The 23129-nt window shown below is 45.5% G+C and overlaps 1 protein-coding gene across 1 annotated transcript in view; it reads left to right on the forward strand.

Annotated features, from left to right (window-relative positions):
* Positions 1-10962: 10962 nt before the first annotated feature.
* The window catches only part of CIST1 (colon, intestine and stomach enriched 1), a 41051-nt gene continuing 28884 nt past the window's right edge, over positions 10963-23129 (forward strand). The window contains exons 1-2 of the mRNA XM_060783899.2: positions 10963-11043; positions 16419-16730. Coding sequence (XP_060639882.2) covers positions 11001-11043; positions 16419-16730 — 355 coding nt within the window. The 5' untranslated portion in view covers positions 10963-11000. The remainder of the gene's footprint in view (positions 11044-16418; positions 16731-23129) is intronic.

A 23129-nucleotide genomic window follows, 5' to 3' on the forward strand; every position in this document is an offset into this window, starting at 1 on the left:
AAGGAAGATCGATGCTTTTGAGCTGTGGTGTTGGAGGAAAGTTCTGAGAGTGCCTTGGACTGCGAGAAGATCCAACCAGTCCATCCTCCAGGAAATAAAGCCCGACTGCTCACTGGAGGGAAAGATACTAGAGACAAAGCTGAAGTACTTTGGCCACATCATGAGGAGACAGGAAAGCCTAGAGAAGACAATTATGCTGGGGAAAGTGGAAGGCAAAAGGAAGAGGGGCCGACCAAGGGCAAGATGGATGGATGGCATCCTTGAAGTGACTGGACTGACCTTGAGGGAGCTGGGGGTGGTAACGGCCGACAGGGAGCTCTGGCGTAGGCTGGTCCATGAGGTCACGAAGAGTCGGAGACGACTGAACGAATGAACAACAACAACAACAACAGATAAACTCCTTGTCTCATTTTGATTTAGAAAAACATTCCTTTTTTGGGGTGGATGGGTAGCTTTTTGTCTGCAGTTTGAATTGCCTCTCAGGCATGGAAATGTATTGGGTGCCTTTGTGTGTGTCACACTCTCTCAGCCTCAGGGTGTCCAAGACAAATCATGCCAAGCAATCTGTTGGAGTTGCCATACATCGGAAATGGCTTGCAGGCCCAACAAAGAGAAGCAATGCATGAAATCAACAGCCGGAGTTGGCTCAAAGAAAGGCCTTTCGCTTGTGTGAGGAGGAGAAAAGTATGAGAAAGTGTGTGTTTTGGAAGGAAGTGAGAATCAGTGTATCTGTGCATTAACAGGAAGTTTGTGAGCATAATGGTGAGGAAGTGAAGTGGATGGATGCGCAAGTGCGCGGCAAACGTGTACCTGATGGATGTGTTCACCTGGCATGATAATATGTCCATTTGAGCAGTGGGATCGACCCAGAGAACCATGAGTTGTTGCTGCTTCTACCACCATGATGGCTCTTGTTTGCCCCTTGCGCCTTTGCAAACGCAAGGAGTACTCAGGCCAGGCCTAAACCCAAACCAGATGGGGAAACCGCGGCTTGTTTCCGACGTTTGGTGATGTTTGTTATGGGGCCTGCAACGCCGCCTCCCCGTTGCTAAGGGTCTGCGGCAGTGTTTTCCCCCAAACAGCAACCGGTGGGGAACCCGCCCTGTGTGTGCGCCTCCCTCTCTGCAAAGGCCAGATGGCGCAAAGCCTAGTGTGCGGGATGTCGCTGAAAACAAAACCAGGCAAAAGGAGGAATCAAGGAATTGGAATCTCAAAGCTGGAAGGGCTCCTCCATAGCCATAGTCCAACCCCCTGCAAAGCAGCAGGGAAATCCCAATACAAAGCACTCCCGACAGATGGCCATCCAGCCTCTGTTTAAAAGCATCCAAAGAAAAGCTCAACCCATTACGCAAAGTAAGCATTTGCGGTATAGTTGATTTTGCCCAGGGGTGCTCTTGAAGCGCTCTTGGGGGGAAATAGACCTTGACATATGCGAGTTGTAGTTACTGGGATGTATAGTTCACCTATAATCAAAGCATTCTGAACTCCACTAATGATGGAATTGAACCAAATATGGCACATAGCACTCCCATGACGAACAGAAAATATATATCAGTGATTGGTTGGGGGGGGGGGCACCAAAATACTGTTTGCTTACCTAGGGCCGCCTCTGAGGAAGCTCCACCACTCTCTAATGCAGAGAGTTCCACTGCTGAACAGCTCTCACAGTTGGGAACTTCTTCCTAATATTCACATTTGGTTTTTTTTTTCTTCATCTTTTTGCCTGCATCTGTGGCTACTGGCATCTTCAGAGGATCTGGCGGTAGTCAAGCAAGTGGAGTATATATTATGCCTGTGGAGTGTCCAAGGTGGGAAGAAAGAACCATTGTCTATTATTTTATTTTATTTTGGTCGTGTCAGGAGTGACTTGAGAAACTGCAAGTCGTTTCTGGTGTGAGGGAATTGGCCGTCTGCAAGGACATTGCCCAGGGGACGCCCAGGTGCTTTGATGTTTTATCATCCTTGTAGGAGGCTTCTTATGTCCCCGCATGAGGAGCTGGAGCTGACAGAGGGAGCTCATCCATGCTCTTCCCGGATTCGAACCTGCGACCTGTTGGTCTTCAGTCCTGCCGGCACAGGGGTTTAACTCACTGTCTATGAACCATTGTCTATGAACTAATAACAAACTTTATTAATATCCCGCCACCATCTCCCTGGAGGGACTCAAGGCGGCTCACAAAAGCACTCTAGGGTGCCACAAATAAAACAGAAATAGTAAAGGTTTTCCCTGACCTTAAGTCTGGTCATGTCTGATTCTGGGGGTTGGTGCTCATCTCCATTTCTGAGCCGAACAGCCAGCGTTTTACCTAGATGCCTCCAAGATCATGTGGCCAGCATACCTGCATAGAGCGCTGTTACCTTCCCGCAGAAGTGGTGCCTATTGATCTACTCACACTTGCATGTTTTCAAACTGCTAGGTTGGCAGAAGCTGGGCCTAACAGCAGGAGCTCACCCTGCTCCCTGGATTTGAACTGCCAACCTTTTGGTCAGCAAGTTCAGCAGCTCAGCGGTTTAACCGACTGCACCACCAGGGGTGGTGGAAATAGAAATATATGCTAATCAAGGTGGTCAGTTGAAACATTCACATCTAGCTCCAGCAGACAAGAGTCCTTTGTCTCACCCTGGTCATTCCACAGATATATAAACCCTTTTTCCTAGTTCCAACAGACCTCACAACCTCTGAGGATGCTTGCCATAGATGCAGGCGAAACGTCAGGAGAGAATGCCTCTAGACCATGGCCATACAGCCCGAAAAAACCTACAACACAGAAATAGAAACACATAAGCATAAAACAGTACAACATACATTCAACCACATCCAAGGGAATGGACATCATCTATATAAATAAAAATGTAATGTTGATTTGTGGGATTAACATAACAAAAACCACTGGATGAATTGCCGTCAAATTTGGCCACAAGACACCTACTAACACAAGGAGTGACCATCACTAAAAAAAAACTGATGTCATTTGGGAGTTGTAGTTGCTGCTTTTATAGTTCACCTACAATCAAAGAGCATTCTGAAGTCCACCAATGATGGAATTGAACCAAACGTGGCACACAGGACTCCCATGACCAACAGAAAACACTAGAAGGGTTTGGTGGGCATTGACCTTGAGTTTGGGAATTGTAGTTCACCTACATCCAGAGAGCACTGGACTCAAACAATGATGGATCTGGACCAAACTTGGGACATGCACTCAATATGCCCAAATATGAACACAGATGGGAGTTTGGGGGAAATAGACCTTGACATTTGGGAGTTGTAGTTGATGGGATTTATAGTTCACCTACAATCAAAGAGCATACTGAACCCCACCAACAACAGAATTGGGGCAAACTTCTCACACAGAACTCCCATGACCAACGGAAAATATTTAAGGCCATCCAATCCAACTCCTTTCATCAGAGTAAGAAAATGTAATCAAAGCCCTCCTGACAAAGATCCATCCAGCCATAGATAGAGATAGATAAGATTCATACACACAGAGAGATATAGTATCGTAGATTTGAAAGGGACCCCTAAAGAATCATAGAGTTGGAAGAGACCTCATGGGCCATCCAGTCCAACCCCCTGCCAAGAAGCAGGAATATTGCATTCAAAGCACCCCTGACAGATGGCCATCCAGCCTCTGTTTAAAAGCTTCCGAAGAAGGAGCCTCCACCACACTCCGGGGCAGAGAGTTCCACTGCTGAACGGCTCTCACAATGAACGACAATGATATGTTGCCTATTCCAGAATAGACAAACCAGACAATCTCCACATCAACACTGACAAAGAAACAGCAAGAAATACTGCTTACCCACAAGCAGAAAGAAATTACATATATTCGAAACCAACACTTTCACGTTACTTTATTTTCCAGATCACCAGACTGGGCCACAGCAACGCATGGCAGGGGAAGGCTAGTCAAATGATAAAATTTTAGATTGAAAATGCAGCAATATCTGTGAATAAACTGGGCATCTTCAAAGTGCTAGAGTAACAATTAGTCCTCACATGTCGCCATAGTGGACTACTCAAAGTCAAAGGCCCATTTAAAAAGCCAAGTTTTTAAGTATGTAGGGTGCAGTTAGCAAGCTTGATTTGTGAACGTTTGGCCACCAATACTGAGAAATGTATGATTACTAGCTGTGCCCTGCCACGCGTTGCTGTGCCCTATAGTAAGACTTTTCGAAGTAGAGGTAGATATCTGGACTATTATGAAAGAGAGGTACCTACCTATTCCTTCCCCCCTTTCTCACCTTTCTTCCTTCTCTACCTCTTTCTTTCATTCCTTCTTTCGCTCTTTGGTTTCATCCTTCTCTCTTTCCTTCAATTCCTCCCCGCTTCTCTGCTTCTTCCTTTGTCTCCTTTCTTCACTCCCTGTTTCCTTCCTCCTTTCACTTTTTATTTCTTTTTCTCCTTCCTTCCCTCTTTCCTTCCCTCCTCCCTTCATTTCCACCCTCCTCCTCTCTTTCCTTCCTTCCCCCTATCCCTCCTTCATTCCTTCCCTTTTATCCTCCCTCCTTTCTTCTCTCCTTCCTTCCTGTCTGTTCTCCCCCAATACCATGGTAGAGTCCCTTCTAACTCATATGAGTCTATTTAATATATATATATATAACTATCTATCTATCTATCTATCTATCTATCTATGTATCTATCTGCTCTGTGCATAATGAGTACCTTAAAAACAAAAGAACCAATGAACGAAATCACACCAAATTTGGCAACAAAACATCTCACCTAGGAGTGTCCATCAGTCAAAATTATGATTTTGTCATTTGGGAGTTGTAGTTGCTGGGATTTATAGTTCACCTATAATCAAAGAGCATTCTGAACTCCACCAACGATGGAATTGAACCAAACTTGGCACACAGGCCTCCCATGACCAACAGAAAATATTCGCAGCATTAACCTTGAGTTTGGGAGTTGTAGTTCACCGACATCCAGGGAGCACTGTGGACTCAAACAATGATGGATCTGGACCAAACTTGGCACGAATATTCCATATGCCCAAATATGAACATAGATGGAGTTTGGGGGAAATAGACCTTGGCATTTGGGATTTGTAGTTACTGGGATTTGTAGTTCACCTACAATCAAAGACCATTCTAAATGAACCCCACGAATGACAGAACTGGGACAAACTTCCCACACAGAACCCCCATGACCAACAGAAAATACTTAAGGCCATCCACTCCAACTCCCTTCAGCAGGGCAAGAAAACGTAATCAAAGCCCTCCTGACAGAGAGCCATCCAGCCATAGATATAGATAGATAGATATGATTCACACACACAGAGATAAAGTATTATAGATTTGAAAGGGACTCCTACAGATGGACAATTATATGTTGCATGTTCCAGAGTAGGCAAACCAGACAATCTCTACATCAACACTGTCAAAGAAACATCAAGAAATACTGTTTACCCACAAGCATAAAGGCATTACAGATATTAGAAACCAGCACTTTCTAATTACTTTATTTTCCATATCACTAGACTGGGCCACAGCAATGCGTGGCAGGGGACCGCTAGTAATATATATAATATAATATATATGTATTGTATAGCAGTATATATAACAGTAATATATATTGTATGCGTGTGTGTGTGTGTGTGTGTGTGTGTGTGTGTATATATATATATATATATATATATATATATATATATATATATATCGTGCATGTGTCTACACTGCCATATAATCTAGTCCTAAGTAGATAATCTGGATTTTACATGGCAGTGTGGAAGGGTTTACTTTGGGTGCATCTACACTATAGATTTAATAAAGGAAGATGAAGCTGGCGAGGGGAGGAGAAAAAGGAAGGAAAGAAAGGGAGGAGTGATGGAGAAAAGGAAATGGAGGGAGGACGGAAGAAGGAGGGAAGGGAGGGAGGGAAAGAAGTAAAAGAAGGAGAAGGAAGGAAAGTAGAGAAAGGGAGGAAGGGAAGGAAGGAGAGGGTTGGACTGGATGGCCTTTAGGGCTCCCTTCCAACTGGTTGGCCATCTGTTGTGAGGGCTTTGATGGTGTCTTCCTTTACTGCCAAATGAGGTTGAGTTGGATGGTCTTTAGGGCTCCTATCCAAGCAATGTCAGTTTCGTTTGTCCCTATTACCCCCTTCATGGCACCTTCCTCCTTCCCTTGTGCTGTGGGAGTGTGTGTTTTTTGAATTTAAAGGTGTTTTTGTGGGGATGGGGTGTGGTTCAGTGATGGTTATTCCTTGGATTGTGAGGAGTTTTGTTGCCAAATTTGGGGTCATCTGGCCCCATAGTTTTTTAGTTTTAAGGTACTCATTATGCACAAAGGATTTATATATATATAGATTATATTTATTTACACCCTGCTTTTTCTCCCCCGAAGGGGATTCAAAGTGGATAGAACAGGCATGGCCCCCTGGGCGCTTACTTCAGGCCCTCCTCATTTTCCCTGTGCGTTGGGCATTGGGACACAATGGACTGCTGCATCCTTATGTGGAAAGGATGAGGGAGGAAGACACATAGCAGCTGAGAGCCCTCTGGAATGCTCTGAGCCAGTGCATGTCTTGTCTTCCAGCATAAGAATGGTGTGAGCAACCTTGTCCTTATGTTGAGTGGATGGCCTGAGGAAGGCACCTAGCGGCTGAGAGCCCTCGGATGTCACCTGTCTCGCCTTCATCCCATCATTAATTTTCATTTCATTAGGTGATCCCTTGTAGTCCAAAGATGATGATCCTCCAAGTATAGTATCCTGGCAGTGGGTCTGTAGGTGACTGTGGAGCCTTATTCTCAGGGGCGGCTCGTCCATTATGCGAAGTAAGCAGTCGCAGAACACTTTTTTTGCCAGGGGCGCAGAGGTGCCTCTGTAAATGCCCCTCGACTGCCACTTGTGGAGCGCCCCCTCAGCTCAGAACAGGCCTAGCAGTCCGGGGGGAGCCTCTGCTTTCTTGCCTCGCTGCCGGGCGATCCTCTTCCCAAAGGGGCCGGGCCCTTGAGCCTCGCCTAGCCCCTCTCGTTCCTGCTCCACCTGGCCACCGGGTGCGCGAGCAGAGCCGGCGCTCAATCGTTCTCCATGTTCGATCCCTTCCCCATGACCGGCTCCTTTTCCCGATCCCCCGGTGCTCCACCCGCCTCCGCTCCTCTCCCTAATCCGCGGGTGGGCCAAGGAGCTGCTGCCCCTGGCCTGCTTTGGGTACGGAGGCGTGCCTGAAGACCCCAGCGTGCACACCAAAAGTCACCTCTTCTCCTGACTTTCTCTTCAGCCATTGGGACCAAGTGAGAGAGAGAGAGAAAGAGAGAGAGAGAGAGCCCCTCCGGCTGGAGGTATCTCCCACCTCCGCTGCCTCCTTTGTTTTTGCACCTACCTTCAGGAAAGGTGGGCATCTCCACCTCTCTCTCTCTCTCTCTCTCTCTTGGTCCCAATGGCTGAGGAGAAAGTCAGGAGAAGAGGTGACTTTTGGTGCACACGGCATGCCTCTGGACCCAAAGCGGGCCAGGCAAGGGAGCAAATGCAGCAAGGTGAACTATTACTGGGATGAATAGTTCACCTACAATCAAAGAGCATTCTGAACTCCACCAATGATGGAATTGAACCAAATATGGCACACAGAACTCCCACGACAAACAGAAAATATATATCAATGCTTGGTGGGGGGGGGGGGGGGGGATACAGTTTGCTTACCGTTGAAAATTACCTAGGGCCGCCTCTGTATACATGGCTATCATATCTCCTCTCAGCCTTCTCTTCTTCAGGCTAAGTATAATCCAATAGCATTGGTCAAACAAGAATCCATGGCAGCATGACAAAGTCCCCAATGGGAATATATTATGAGGCAAGTCAGTTGGCAAGATTATTATTAGAATTTGAATTGGAAGGGTTGAAAAGATGGGTGCAAATAGAAAAGGAAGCAAACAGTTGGCAAAGGGGAGCGTAAATGGGAGGGAGAATAGACAGAAAAGACTTAAGGAACTTAAAAGTCGGCCCCTGTTTATCAACGTTGTTAATTTGGGGAAAATGGCAAAATAAATTACAAATAAACAAAAGCAACCCTTTCCCATGGGAAACCTTGGGAAATAAGGACAAGACATTCAGGGATCTAATGAGGGCACTTAAGGATACTGGAATCAAAAGGATTGGGGACCTCATGAAACCCCAAGGAGAAATAAAAAGTGGGTTAAGATAAAAGACAAAGGTGGTCATGGGAACTGGATGGCGTGGCTAGACCTGTCCAGAAAAGCTCAGGCCATGAAAAGAAGAGAAGTAGCACTTGACAGAATAATTAAAAAGGGAACGTAGAAATAGACAAAGGGATTATTGGGCTACTCTATGAGGAATCAATCACCTTAACTTACAAAACAAAAACAACCCTTGTAGTAAATTGGAAACAAGAGGAAAGCTTCAATGAAAAAGTAATTGGGTCTTGGATTGACAATATTACTAAAAATAAACATTTGAGGATCCAAGAAACCCAAAGGAAAATCATCTCCAAATGGTATAAAAACCCCACCCAATTAGCACACATTATGGGAAATGTCTCAAACAAATGTTGGCACAACTGTGTGCGTGTGTGTGTGGGGGGGGGGGGGTGTCGGCTCATTCTCCCACAAGTGGTGGGATTGTATCAAAATTCAGAACTATTATGGTAAAATAAGGACGGTAATGGAAGACATAATAGGGAAACAATTAATCTGGGATAAATTATTATTATTATTATTATTATTATTATTATTATTATTATCTTTATTTTTACCCCGCTAGCATTTCCCAAAGGACTCGATGTGGCTTACAAAGGCCAAGGCCTCAACAACAGTAGCATAGCAAATACAACCAAAAGCAAAATCAAAAACATTAAAGCAAAACAATAAAACAACAAAACAATACACCATAGCACAACTAGGGCCGGGCCAAGTAATGGGTACAGATTAAAAAAATGACAATGAATTGCAAAGGACCTATGAGTCCTTTGCAATTCATATTTTCATAACTCAAGCATGCACTAGATAGATAGATAGATAGATAGATAGATAGATAGGAGATACAGTATCATAGATTTCAAAGGGATCCTCAAATGTCATCCAGTCCAGCCCTGATGTTTGTAGCTTGATCACAGCCTGTAGAGATGATAGATAGATAGGTAGAGAGAGAGAGAGATATTACAGTATCTTACTTAGGCGATCCCTCGTCCGAGTAGGGATTGTCTTCCAAGATTGGTGTACTGGAGGTGGGTCCGTAGGTGACTGCGGAGCCCTATTCTTGATCTGCATGTTCTCCCGCATTGGTTTCCAGGTGGGAGGCAGTCCTGGTCAGAGTTGGCTTGATGCGCCTTCCTCTTGGCACGTTTCTCTCTTTTGCCCTCCATTCGTGCCTTTTCAAATTCTACAGCACTGCTGGTCACAGCTGACCTCCAACTGGAGCGCTCAAGGGCCAGGGCTTCCTAGTTCTCAGTGTCTATGCCAGAGTTTTTAAGGTTGGCTTTGAGTCCGTCTTTAAATCTCTTTTCCTGCCCACCAACATTTCATTTTCCGCTCTTGAGTTGGGAGTAAGAGCAACTGCTCTGGGAGACGGTGGTCGGGCATCCGGACAACGTGGCCGGTTCAGCGGAGTTGATGGCGGACCATCGCTTCAGTGCTGGTGGTCTTTGCTTCTTCCAGCACACTGACATTTGTCCGCTTGTCTTCTTCTTATTATTATTATTATTAACTTTATTTATACCCCGCTAACATCTCTCAAAGGACTTGATGCGGCTTACAAGGGCCAAGGCCGCCAACAAAACAACAACATAACAATACAGCAATAAAACTCATAAAGCAAACAATAAACATTAAGCAAAAAATAAAACACTAAAACAATGACACCATGATGCATTTAAAACGTAAGGCCGGGCCAATGTAATGAACAAAATTTAAAAGTGCTGGACATGACAGGTGAAATGTAGAGGTTTTGGAGGTAGGTGCAATGTGCAGACAATCCTAACTCTCTAACAAAGTGCATTTGGGACATGGTGCTAGGAGTTGCCTATTCTGCAAAGGCACACTGGAACAGCCAAGTCTTCAGGCTCTTCCTAAAGACTGCCAACGTTGGGGCTTGTCTAATGTCCTTGGGGAGAGAGTTCCAGAGTTGGGGGGCCACCACAAAGAAGGCCCTGTCCCTCGTCCCCACCAAACGCGCTTGCGACGCAGGTGGGATCGTGAGCAGGGCCTCTCCGGATGATTGAAGGGATTGTGTGGATTCATATATGGAGATGCGGTCACGCAGGTAGGCGGGTCCCAAACCGTTTAGGGCTTTGTAGGTGAGCACCTACACCTTGAATTGGGACCGGAAGATGAACGGCAGCCAATGGAGCTCCTTAAACAGGAGGGTTGACCTCTCTCTGTAAGGAGCACCAGTTAACAACCTGGCCACCGACCGTTGGACAAGTTGGAATTTCCGAGCCGTTTTCAAGGGCAGCCCCACGTAGAGCGCATTACAGTAGTCCAATCTGGAGGTGACCAAGGCATGGACCACCCCGGCCAGATCAGCCTTCACGAGGTGTGGTCGCAGTTGGCGCACGAGTCTCAATTGTGCAAAAGCCCTCCTGGCCACCGCCGACGCCTGAGCCTCAAGCGTAAGTGTTGAATCCAAGAGGACACCCAAACTGCGGATCTGTGACTTCAGGGGGAGTGTAACCCCATCTTCCCAAGAGATTTGCAGGATTTTTCGGAGGCAGCGCTGATGGAATCATTCTAGGACAGGAGTCCTCAAACTAAGGCCCGGGGGAGGGGGGGGGGGGAGGGCGATACGGCCCTCCAAGATCTCAGAGGCGTATAGTATACAATATCTATTGATGCCCCAAAGGTGGGATTGGGCCTCCAGCCTGCTTCCCTTCACCTGCCCAGCAGAGGGTGATGTTGACTCCCAGGTGCTGCCAAGCCCTAGCTGCCCATTGGCTCGCACCCAAAGGCCCGCCTTCTTTGTTGGGGTTGTTGGCACAGCCGGCTCTGGATCCTGTTTGCAGCTCTTCTCTCCAAAGCCTTCAGAGGAAGCCGGAGCTCCATAGCATGGCTCCGGAGCGGCTGTGGGTGCTGGTGGCCTTTGCGGTGGGTAAGTAAAGAGCCAATCCTTTGTTGGGCAAATAGAGATAATTATGGAAGGAACACAGGACTTCTTTCCAAGTCTACTTTTCTTCTCGCTGGCTTAGAGTGGCGGAGCAGCTGCTGCTGGATGCGAGACTGTTCACTCTTCCAGGTATGATGCCATGCTAATCAATGGATCTGTGCTCTGTCAATATTCGTACAAATATGGCTACTACTTTGTTATCTTTTTTGTATATGGCCGTCTTTCTTCGATCCTAAGATGCTGTCGATTGTAAGAGCTGGAAGAGACCACACAGGCCATCAAGTGCAACCCCCACCCAAGGAAGAAAAGCACAATCAGAGCCCGCCCGAGAGATGGCCATCCAGTCTCAATAATAATAATAATAATAATAATAATAATAATAATAATAATAATAATAGAGTTGAAAGAGACCAGTTTCTGCCATGCAAAGAAGCACAATCAAAGACACCCCCCTCAACAGATGGCCACTCAGCCTCAATAATCATAAATCGATAATATCAATAGCAATAATAGTAATAGATTTGGCAGAGACCACACGGGCTATCTAGTCCAACCCCCTGCCATGGAGGAAGAGAGCAATCAAAGCCCGCCCAATAGATGGCCATCCAGCCTCAATAATAATAATAGAATTGGAAGTGACCTTATGGGCCATCTAGTCCAACCACCTGCCATGGAGGAAAAGCACAATCAACCCCCTCTCCCCCCCCCGCCCCGACAAATGGCCATCCAACCTCAATAATAATAAATTAATAATATTAATAGGAATAGTAATAATAAAGTTGGAAGAGACCTCGTGTCATGTAGTCCAACTGCCTGCTATGCAGGTAAAGTACAACCAAAGCCCCCCTGACAGATGACCATCCAGCCTCAATAATTAATAAATAAATCATAATAATAATAGCAATAATAGTAATAATAAGAGTTGGAAGCGACCACAAGGGCCATCTAGTTCAACCACTTTCTGCCATGCAAAAAAAGCAGAATCAAAGACCCCCCTCCCACCAACAGATGGCCACTCAGCCTCAATAATAATAAATCAATAATATTAATAGCAATAATAATAATAGAGTTGGAAGAGACCACACGGGCTATCTAGTCCAACCCCCTGCCATGGAGGAAAAACACAATCAAAGCCCTCGACAGATGGTCATCCAGCTTCAATTAATAATAATAATAATAATAATAATAATAATAATAGAGTTGGAAGAGACCCAATGATCCATCTAATCCAATGGCCTGCCATGCAGGAAAAGTACATTCAAAGCCCCCCCAACAGATGACCACCCAGCCTCAGTAATAATATCATAGATGCAGGATTTTGTCCTGCATCAATAGTTGCATAGTGTCTAGATCTAGGGAAGTCATGCTCCCCCTCTATTTCGTTTTGGTTAGACCACACCTGGAATATTGTGTCCAATTCTGGGCACCACAATTCAAGAGAGATATTGACAAGCTGGAATGTCTCCAGAGCAGGGCGACTAAAACGATCAAGGGTCTGGAGAACAAGCCCTATGAGGAGCGGCTTAAGGAGCTGGGCATGTTTAGCCTGAAGAAGAGAAGGCTGAGAGGAGATATGATAGCCATGTATAAATATGTGAGAGGAAGCCACAGGGAGGAGGGAGCAAGCTTGTTTTCTGCTTCCCTGGAGACTAGGACATGGAACAATGGCTTCAAACTACAAGAAAGGAGGTTCCATCTGAACACGAGGAAGAACTTCCTGACTGTGAGAGCCGTTCAGCAGTGGAACTCTCTGCCCCGGAGTGTGGTGGAGGCTCCTTCTTTGGAAGCTTTTAAACAGAGACTGGATGGCCATCTGTCAGGGGTGATTTGAATGCAATATTCCTGCTTCTTGGCAGGGGGTTGGACTGGATGGCCCATGAGGTCTCTTCCAACTCTTTGATTCTATGATTCTATGATCAATAATAATAATAATAATAATAATAATAATAATAGAATTGGAAGAGACCCAATGGGCCATCTAATCCGATTGCCTGCCATGCAGGAAAAGTAGAATCAAAGACCTCCCTGCCCGACAGATGGCCATCCAGTCTCAATAATAAATCAATAATAATAATAATAATAAAGTTGAAAGGGACCACACATGCCTTGACAACTTTTTCCAGAGTTAATCCCCCTCCCTAGGGGTAGATTCCTCTCACTTCCTGTTGTCTCACCCTCATTCTTAACTGTGAGTCATATGTAAGTTGGATGTTTGTAACTTGGGGACTGCCTGTATAACCTTCTTCAGAGCTTGGGTGGACATCTCTCTGGAGTGGTTTCGTTGCATGGCAGGGGCTGGACTAGATGACCTTTGGAGTACCTTTCCAACTTTGAGTGGGGGGGGGGAATGTTTAGCTTGGAAGAGATATTATTATGGTTGTTGTTGTTGTTGTCGTTGTCTTTATTAATGCCCCACCTTTCTTCCCGTGAGGGCTCAAGGCAGCTAACAATCCCACACTTCATACAGTTCGGCCGCGTGTAATATGACTGCAGGTATGGTCAGTGTAGAACGGAGCCTACGCCTGATTGGAGGCTCTGCTACGGATCGGTTTGGTTTGCTATTAGGCATCGGCAAACTTTAGCCCTCCAGGTGTTTTGGACTTCAACTCCCACAATTCCTAACAGCTTCCTCTACTAGTTATGTATATAATTCCGATTGCGGACAGTGTTGTCTATGTGCGTATTGGTGTGCAGTTTTCCTTAACTCTGTGTTGTGGGAGGGGCTGCAGACCGTGCGATCAGATCTGGGAGTGTCCAGGACTCAGACTCCATTTTAGAAATAGTATGCTTTCAGATGCCTGTGGAGGAAGACACTATTGGACTTTCAGACTAAACAGAGACTCTATAAGAATCTCAGAACAGAGAGATGCTAGACTATGGACTATTAAGATTATAAGAATCTGTTATGTATATAATTCATATTGCTGACTGTATTGTATATGTGTGTATTGGTATGCTGTTTTCCTTAACTCTATGTTGTGGGAGGGGCTGCAGACCATGTGACCAGATCTGGGCATGTTCAGGAAGTTCTATTAGACTCTCAGAACAGAGAGATTCTTTAGATTTTGGACTGTTATGATTCTATGAAAGATGCCCTGTGTTAGCTACACAAATTACTTCAAATCCTATCTGTAACTGGACTGATCAGCAATGTACCTGTATGCTGAATACATGAAGTTTATGAGTAAACCAACTATGTTATTTTTAAAGAAGTCTGCTTATTTTTGGTCTCTTGAAAGCATGATTTCAACCAAGACGCTTTAAAGGAGCATAGATGTTTTTTGGGCAACTGAGAGAACACTTCTGAAACTCTGCTATATATACTAGGTTGGGGACCTGGCGGTGCCCGGGGTTATTAGAAGAAGGCATTGTTTGTTTTGGGATGTTAGGTAATATCACCGAAGTTTGGTCCAGATCAATTGTTGGCTAGGTTCAGTGCTCCTTGGATAAGGGTGAACTACAATCCCAGATTCCCAGGGCAATCACCCCCAAACCCTGACAGTTGGCCACGTTGGATCTGTGTGCCAAGTTTGGTCCAGATCCGTCATCAGCTGGATTCTAGATAAGGGTGAACTACAACTCCCAGATCCGAGGTCAGTCACTCCCAAACCAGACCTGTATGCACAGTTGGCCATGTTGGGTCTGTGTGCCAGGTTTGGTCCAGATCCATACTCCATTATTCAGAGGTTCAGTGCTCTCTGGATAATGGTGAGCTACAACTCCCAGAGCCAAGGACAATCACCCCGAAACCAGACCTGTATTTACAGTTGGCCATGTTAGATATGTGTATCAGGTGTGGTACAGATGTGACGTCATCTGTGTTCAGAGCTCTCTGGATAAGGGTGAACTACAACTCCCAGAGCCAAGATCATTCACACCCAAACCCCCACCTGTATGCACAATTAGGCATGATAGGTCTGTGTGCCAAGTTTGATCCAGATCTGACGTCGTCTGGGTTCAGGCCTCTCTGAATAAGGGTGCACTATGACTCCCAGATCCCAGGCCCTTCAACCCCAAACCCTGTCTGTATGCATAGTTCGGTATGTTGGGTCTGTGGGCCAAGTTTTGTACAGATGCAACATTGGCCAGATTCAGCTGTTTCTGGATAAGGGGGTGAACTGCAACTCCCATCATCAAGGTTCATTACCACAACCCCCTGCAGTATGTTCAGTTGGTCATGGGGCTTCTCTGTGCCAAGTTTTGTCCCAGTCCATTGTCGGTAGAGGTTACAGTTTCTCTGGATGCAGATGAACTATAACTTCCATGAAGGCCAATTTCCCTCAGACATCTCCAGTATGTTCTCTTGGTCATGGAGGGTCTGTGTGCCAAGTTTGGTCCTGGTCCGTCATTCGTGGGGGTCGCAGTGGGCTTTTGTGGAGGGGGGAGGCTGTCTGTGTAAGTGGACAACTCCGCCACATACACACGTTTTCACTTTTATTATGTGTATAGATTATATCTATATAAATAAAAATGTAATGTTCGTTTGTGGGGATGAACAGTACTCAAAAACCACTGGACGAATTGACACCAAATTTGGACACAAGACACCTAACAGCCCAATGTATGTCCTTCACTCAAAAAAATTGATTTTGTCATTTGGGAGTTGTAGTTGCTGGGATTTATAGTTCACCTACAATCAAAGAGCATTCTGAACCCCACCAACGATGAAATTGACCCAAACTTGGCACACAGTTCTCCCATGACCAACAGAAAGTACTGGAAGGGTTTGGTGGGCAGTGTTCTTTCGTTTTGGAGTTGTAGTTCACCTACATCCAGAGATCACTGTGGACTCAAACAATGATGGATCTGGACCAAACTTGGCACAAATACACAGTATGCCCAAATGTGAACACTGGTAGAGTTTGGGGAAAATAGAATCTTGACATTTGGGAGTTGTAGTTGTTGGGATTTATAGTTCACCTACAATCACAGAGCATTCAGAATCCCACCAACGATAAAATTGGGCCAAACCTCCCACATGTGGGCCACAGCAACGCGTGGCAGGGGACGACTAGTATGTTTATATATGTTTTTGTGCATTGGCATCTCTTTGTCCCTAGCAGTTCAAAGAGATATATATCAGTCTAACAGCTAAGAAACCTAATGAACTTACATGGTTACGAGTGGATATTTACCACTAAGGAGAAGGTTAACTCAAGCGAATTTTTAACTCTTCTCAGAGAGATTCCTGGTTTCCCAAAAAGATAATGAATGCCATTTCCCAAAAGGTTATGATTTCTAACAAGGTAATGACTTTCCAAAGATCCTAATTCTCCAAATCTTGGTGTTAAATACCACTTCCAAATTAATTTGCAATCATTTTCTTTTATTCTAATTCACCTTTTAAAAATATATTTTAGCAGTGACACTCGGTGTGGAAACGACCTCAAATGAAACCACAACGCAAAAAGTTACTTTCTCCGATACTACCCCAACCAGGATGTCGGTCTCCAGTCCCGTGGCGCCAACGAATGGCACAACCGCATCTGGCCTGAATGGCAGAACATGGTTAGAGACCTCGCCAAGTCCCAAGCCTCCGGAAACCACCGATGGCAACGGCACCACGAGTCACGGCACCACAAGACTTGAAGCATCCACAACCCCCACCAGGTCCAAAGAGCCGCTCACGAGCCCAAAAAATGATACATCTGCTGGCAACACAACAGCCACTGGTAAGAACAAGGCACCACATGCCTTCAACCGGCCCACTTTTGCAGGCAAACTCTTTGTAGTCCTACTTTTCCAGCTGTTTCTCTCTCTTGTCCTCCCACCTTCCTCTGCAATGAGTTGAAGGGCATGCCAAGTCTGTATTGGAGAGGTCCTCAAACTGTTTAAACAGAGGGCCAGGTCACAGTCTCTCAAACTGTTGGAGGTCTGGATTATAATTTGAAAAAAACATGAATGAATTCCGATGCACACTGCACATATCTTATTTGTGGTATATAACAAATATAAACTTATTAGTATTTCAGTGGGAAGGGTGGGCCTGCTTTTGGCTGATGAGATAAGATTGTTGTTGTTGTTGTTGTTGTTGTTGTGTGCTTTTAAGGTTGACCCTGAGCGAGGGCCAGGTAAATGACCTTGGAGGGCCGTATCCGGCCCCCGGGCCTTAGTTTGAGGACCCCTGCTGTATTGACTCGAATCTAATGCTCACCATTTTGGAACTAAATCACCTTGCTAAAATTGGGGTCTCCATTAGATTCATGTCATACGGTCACCCTGAACAACATTATGAAGGTACCAAATCGGCAAAATAGCTCCTGGACAACTCTAAAAAGGCCCTTTTTGTTGTTTGTTCGTTTCGTCACTTCTGACTCTTGGTGACCTTCTGGACCAGCCAATGGCAGAGCTCCCTGTTGGCCATGGCCACCCCCAGCTTCAAGGTCAAGCCAGTCACTTCAAGGATACCATCCATCCATCTTGCCCTTGGTCAGCCCCTCTTTCTTTTTCCTTCCATTGTCTTCTCCAAGCTTTCCTGTCTTCTCATGATGTGGCCAAAGTACTTCATCTTTGTTTCTACTATCCTTCCCCCCAGTGAGCAGTTGGACTTTATTTCCTGGAGTATGGATTGGTTGGATCTTCTCACGGTCCAAGGCACTCTCAGCATTTTCCTCCAACACCACAGTACAAAAGTGTCTGTCTTTCTTCACTCAGCCTTCCTTATGGTCCAGTTCTCACCTCCGTAGGTTACTACGGGGAATACCATTGCTTTAACTATGTGGATCTTCATTGCCAGTGTGATGTCTGTTCTCTTCGCTATTTTATCAAGATTGGTCATTGCTCTCCTCCCACGAAGGAAATGTCTTCGATTTCCTGACTGCAGTTTGCGTCTGCAGTAATCTTTGCACCTACAAATACAAAGTCTGTCACTTCCATGTTTTCTCCCTCTATTTGCCAGTTATGAATCGGTCTGGTTGCCATAATCTGATGTTGAACTGCAACCCAGCTTTTGCCCTTTCTTCTTTCACCTTGGTTAGAAGGCTCGTCCTCGCTTTCAGCCATCAAAGAGGTATCATCTGCATATCTAAGCTTGTTAATATTTGTCCAGCCATTTAAACTCCAGCCTTGGATTCGCCCAGCCCCACACCTCGCAGGATGTGTTCTGCATACAAGTTGAATATGTCGCGTGAGAGTAGACAGCCCTGCCGTACGCCTTTCCTAATCTTGAACCAGTCTGTTGTTCCATGGTCAGTTCTTACTGTTGCTACTTGGGCATTATGCAGATTCCTCAGGAGACAGGCAAGGTGGCTTGGTATCCCCAGACCACCAAGAAATTGCCACAATTTATTATGATCCACACAGTCAAAGACATTAGAAGAGGCAGTAAAACAGAAATAGATAAAACAGGAATAGAGGGGAAATTTCCATCTGGTCTGAAACAGGCAGTGGTGAGACCAATCCTGAAGAAGACCTCCCTTGACCCTACGGTCTTGAGTAACTACAGGCCAATCTCCTGGGCAGGGTGCTGGAGCAGGTGGTCGTCTCGCAGCTCCAGGTATTCCTAGAGGACACTGATTTTCTAGATGAGTCGCAGTCTGGTTTTAGGCCTGATCACGGTACCGAGATGGCTTTGGTCGCCTTGGTGGATGCCCTTCGTAGGGAGCTGGGCAGGGGGAATGTGACCCTGCTGGTTCTCTTGGCTATCCCAGCAGCTTTCGATACCATCGACCATGATATCCTTCTGGGCCGGCTCTCTGGGATGGGTCTTGGGGGTACGGCTTTACTGTGCCTCCGGTCCTTCCTGGAGGGTCATTCCCAGTTGGTGAAGCTGGGGGACACCTGCTCGGTCCCTTGGCCTTTGACCTGTGGGGTCCCGCAAGGTTCCATTCTGTCTGCTGTGATAGTCTGGATGAGGACAAATAAGACAGAGATCCTCCAGGTCGATCGTAAGCCGGATTGAGGAATAGGGTGGTAACTTGTGCTCGATGGGGTTGCACTCCCCCTGAAGTCACAGGTCCGCAGCTTTGGTGTCCTCCTAGACTCTTCGCTAACGCTTGAAGCGCAGGCGTCGGCGGTGGCCGGGAGGGCTTTCGCGTAATTGAAGCTTGTGCGCCAGCTGCAACCATACCTCCTGAAGTCAGATCTGGCCATGGTGGTCCACGCCTTAGTTACCTCCAGATTGGACTGTTGCAATGCGCTCTACATGGGGCTGCCCTTGAAGACGGCCTGGAAATTTCAGTTGGTCCAATGGGCAGCAGCCAGATTACTAACAGGAGCGAATTACAGGGAGCAGTCCACCCCTCTGTTCAAGGAGCTCCATTGGCTGGCGTTCATATTGTTTACTGTATTGCTGGGCTTAGCCCCATGTAAGCTGCCCTGAGTCCCCTTGGAGAGATGATGGCGGGGTATAAATGAAGTTATTATTATTATTATTATTATTATTAATAATAATAATAATAATAAAACTCCTGCCTTTCTCCATTATCCAGCGGATATTGGCAATTTGGTCTCTCGTTCCTCTGCCTTTTCTAAACCCAGCTTGTACATCTGGCAACTCACTCTCCATGTATTACTGGAGTCTAAAGGTATCAAATGGGCAACACTGGGCCTGAATGACCCTAAATATGTCCTAAACAACATTTAAAAGACACCAAATGGGCATAACGAGCCCTGGACAACCATAAGAGACTCTAAAGAACATTATAAAGGCACCAAATGCGCAAAACAGGCCCCAAATGACCCTAAAGATGTCCTAAACAACATTATAAAGGCACCAAATGGGCAGGATGTGCTCTGAATAACCCTAAAGAGAACCTAAACAACATTATAAAGGCACCAAATGGGCAAGATGGGCCCTGAATAATCCTAAAGACAACCGAAACAACCTTTAAAAGGCACCAAATGGACAAAACGGGCCCTGAATAACCCTAAAGAGGCCCTAGGTGACCTTTAAAAACATCAAATGGTCATCCTTAAGGACTAGATGTCATTTGGGGGTCCCTTCCAATCCTAGTGGAATAATAATAATGATAATGATAACGATAATAAATTATATGCTAATCAAGGTGGTCAGCTGAAACATTCACACCTAGCTCCAGCAGACAAGAGTCCTTTGTCCCACCCTGGTCATTCCACAGATATATAAACCCCTTTTCCTAGTTCCAACAGACCTCACTACCTCTGAGGATGCTTGCCATAGATGCAAGCAGAATGTCGGGAGAGAATGCCTCTAGAACATGGCCATATAGCCCAAAAAAACCTACAACAACCCAGCCTTCGACAATATAATGATAATAAACTTTATTTATACCACTCCACCATCTCCCCAAAAGGACTTGGGGCTGCTAACATGAGGCCAAGCCCAAGGATTACAGTACAGCAAAGTAAAATACAACAGCAGATAATAACAACAAAGTAAAATGCAAAAAATAGCAAATTCACAGTAAACAAACGCAAAATAAAATAATGGAAGAATAAAAACACAGTGGGCGGGCCAAATGCACAGGATAAAATTGATAAAACCCTGGGTGAGATAGGTAAATGGAGGAATATGTATCTGAAGGTGCCTCCCCGTCATTGTAGGTCTTTCAGTTGTGGTTGGTTGGGCATCATTTAGGTGTGCCTTCCTGCAAGGACTAGATGGCCTTTGGGGATCCCTTCCTTCCCTAAGTCCCCTGTGATTTACATGATCTTCAAAGGCCTTTCTATGCTAGTTGATGTCCAACATTAGTCCAAGCTGCTGGATGATAGGAGGGTTTCTGCAAATATCCCATCTCTACATATCTTAGGGAGCAGGAAGTAGCTGTTCAATGGGGTTCCTTGTTGCATGGCTCCTTGCTGGGCGTGCAAATAACGCGCCTCTTTAGCAAACAGAGGCTGTTGATACGGCAGCTCAGGCAAGCATGACGACACAACCGCAGCAGCCTTTCCTACTTTGACACCGCAGGGAGAACATAATGCACTATGTAACACGATTTTTATTCCTGGGTTATAATTGTCATTTCCTAATTGGCTCTATTACAAAAACATGGGGAAAGTGTACTAAACTGCAAAAAACTTTGCTTTTTTGCGGGGCATCCTGCAGCACGTTTTGCAATAGTCTTACACTGAGTCGCAACCAATTCAATCTAGTTTGTGACAGGCACAAAAACAAAGTTTCTGGAGTAGGACAACTTTCAAAGTAAGGACCGCACCATTAAACAGGAAAGAACACTTTCAAACCAGGAAGAGAACATTTTTCAAATATGGTTGAAATAGAGCGATTTAAAACGGCCGTGGATAGAGAACCGGGCCGTGGATAGCGAAACCTGAAGCGCGGATACCGGGTCCTGATACACAGACTGCTTGTGAATCCATGCGCCTGACAAGATTACTGGCCCTAAGAGTAATGGGTGATTGAATTCTTCATATCTAGCTGGTGCCCAGGAAAATAGCTGAAGGGAGTTTCCTGGGTCAGGAGGTGCTGACGAAAGGCCACCAAAATGTCTTGAACGGTGGCATGCTTCTTCAAATTTATTATTTACTAACTTGGGGACCCAGTGGTGCTCGGGTTATTTGAGAAAGGCATTGTTTGTTTTTCAAAGTTTGGTAATATCAGTTTGGTGATGTATAACACTATTTATAAAATGATCAAGTCTGGAGAACAAGCCCTATGAAGAGTGGCTTAAAGAGCTGGGCATGTTTAGCCTGAAGAAGAGAAGCAGTACGTGTGAAAAGGATCTTGGAATCCTTGTGGACAACAAGTTAAACATGAGCCAACAATGTGATGTGGCGGCAAAAAAAGGTCAATGGGATTTTGGCCTGCATCAATAGATCGAGGGAAGTCATGCTACCCCTCTATTCTGCTTTGGTTAGACCACACCTGGAATATTGTGTCCAATTCTGGGCACCACAATTCAAGAGAGATATTGACAAGCTGGAATGTGTCCAGAGGAGGGCGACTAAAATGATCAAGGGTCTGGAGAACAAGCCCTATGAAGAGTGGCTTAAAGAGCTGGGCATGTTTAGCCTGAAGAAGAGAAAGCTGAGAGGAGATATGATAGCCATGTATAAATATGTGACAGGAAGCCACAGGGAGGAGGGAGCAAGCTTGTTTTCTGCTTCCCTGGAGACTAGGACGCGGAACAATGGCTTCAAACTACAAGAAAGGAGATTCCATCTGAACATGAGGAAGAACTTCCTGACTGTGAGAGCCATTCAGCAGTGGAACTCTCTGCCCCGGAGTGTGGTGGAGGCTCCTTCTTTGGAAGCTTTTAAACAGAGGCTGGATGGCCATCCGTCAGGGGTGATTTTGAAGGAGGCCTCAAGGGTCTCTGAATAAGGGGCTTTGAATGAAATTAACAGCAAAAGAGAGACATACCCTTTCTCTAACTTAAAAAGAGCAATACGGAAGAAAATGTTTTTAAGTACAAGAGGGAACTTTCTTACACAGGATGCTTGTGGTTAACTTCAAAGGTTGTTTTTTGAAGCGCAGAGTCTGCATGTACAAGAAGGTACTTTCCATCAAAAAGGTCAAGAGAGGGGGCTGGAAAGAGAGTACTTTTTCATGACAAAAAATGTTTACTTGAGGTTATATATTTGGTGGTCAAAAGCCAAGGGGGACGACAGTCATTTGAAGGGTAACATCTGTGCATGCTGCCCGGCTGTCCGTCTTCTTCATGAAGAAACTAAAATAAAACCTTGTTTTTTGATCTTTCATTGGGACTGTCTCCTTCCTTTCGTGCTCCCACGACGTGGACCTAAAAAGACCCAATTTAGGGTCTCTAACAATTTGAATGCAATATTCCTGCTTCTTGGCAGGGGGTTGGACTGGATGGCCCATGAGGTCTCTTCCAACTCTATGATTCTATGATTCTTGGGAATTGCCCCAGCTTTTGGGGAAAGCTTTTGGCTCTTTGGGACTTTGGTTTTGAACTTGGTTTGAGCCTGAGCTTTCTGAGCCTGAGTTTCCTCAGGACAAGGAGGATTATGGGTTACAGATTTCTGAACATGTGCCTTTCCAGAATAGGAAACTCCAGCATTATGTCCCGGAAGCACTTTATTAGAGTTTTAAGAGTCTCTGCACATTGCATTGACCCCGAAATCCGACATCCCACCTGTCACACGCAGCACTTTTTAATCTGTACCCATTA

The sequence above is a fragment of the Anolis sagrei genome, chromosome X, assembly GCF_037176765.1.
Source record: "Anolis sagrei isolate rAnoSag1 chromosome X, rAnoSag1.mat, whole genome shotgun sequence".
NCBI classification, from domain to species: domain Eukaryota; kingdom Metazoa; phylum Chordata; class Lepidosauria; order Squamata; family Dactyloidae; genus Anolis; species Anolis sagrei.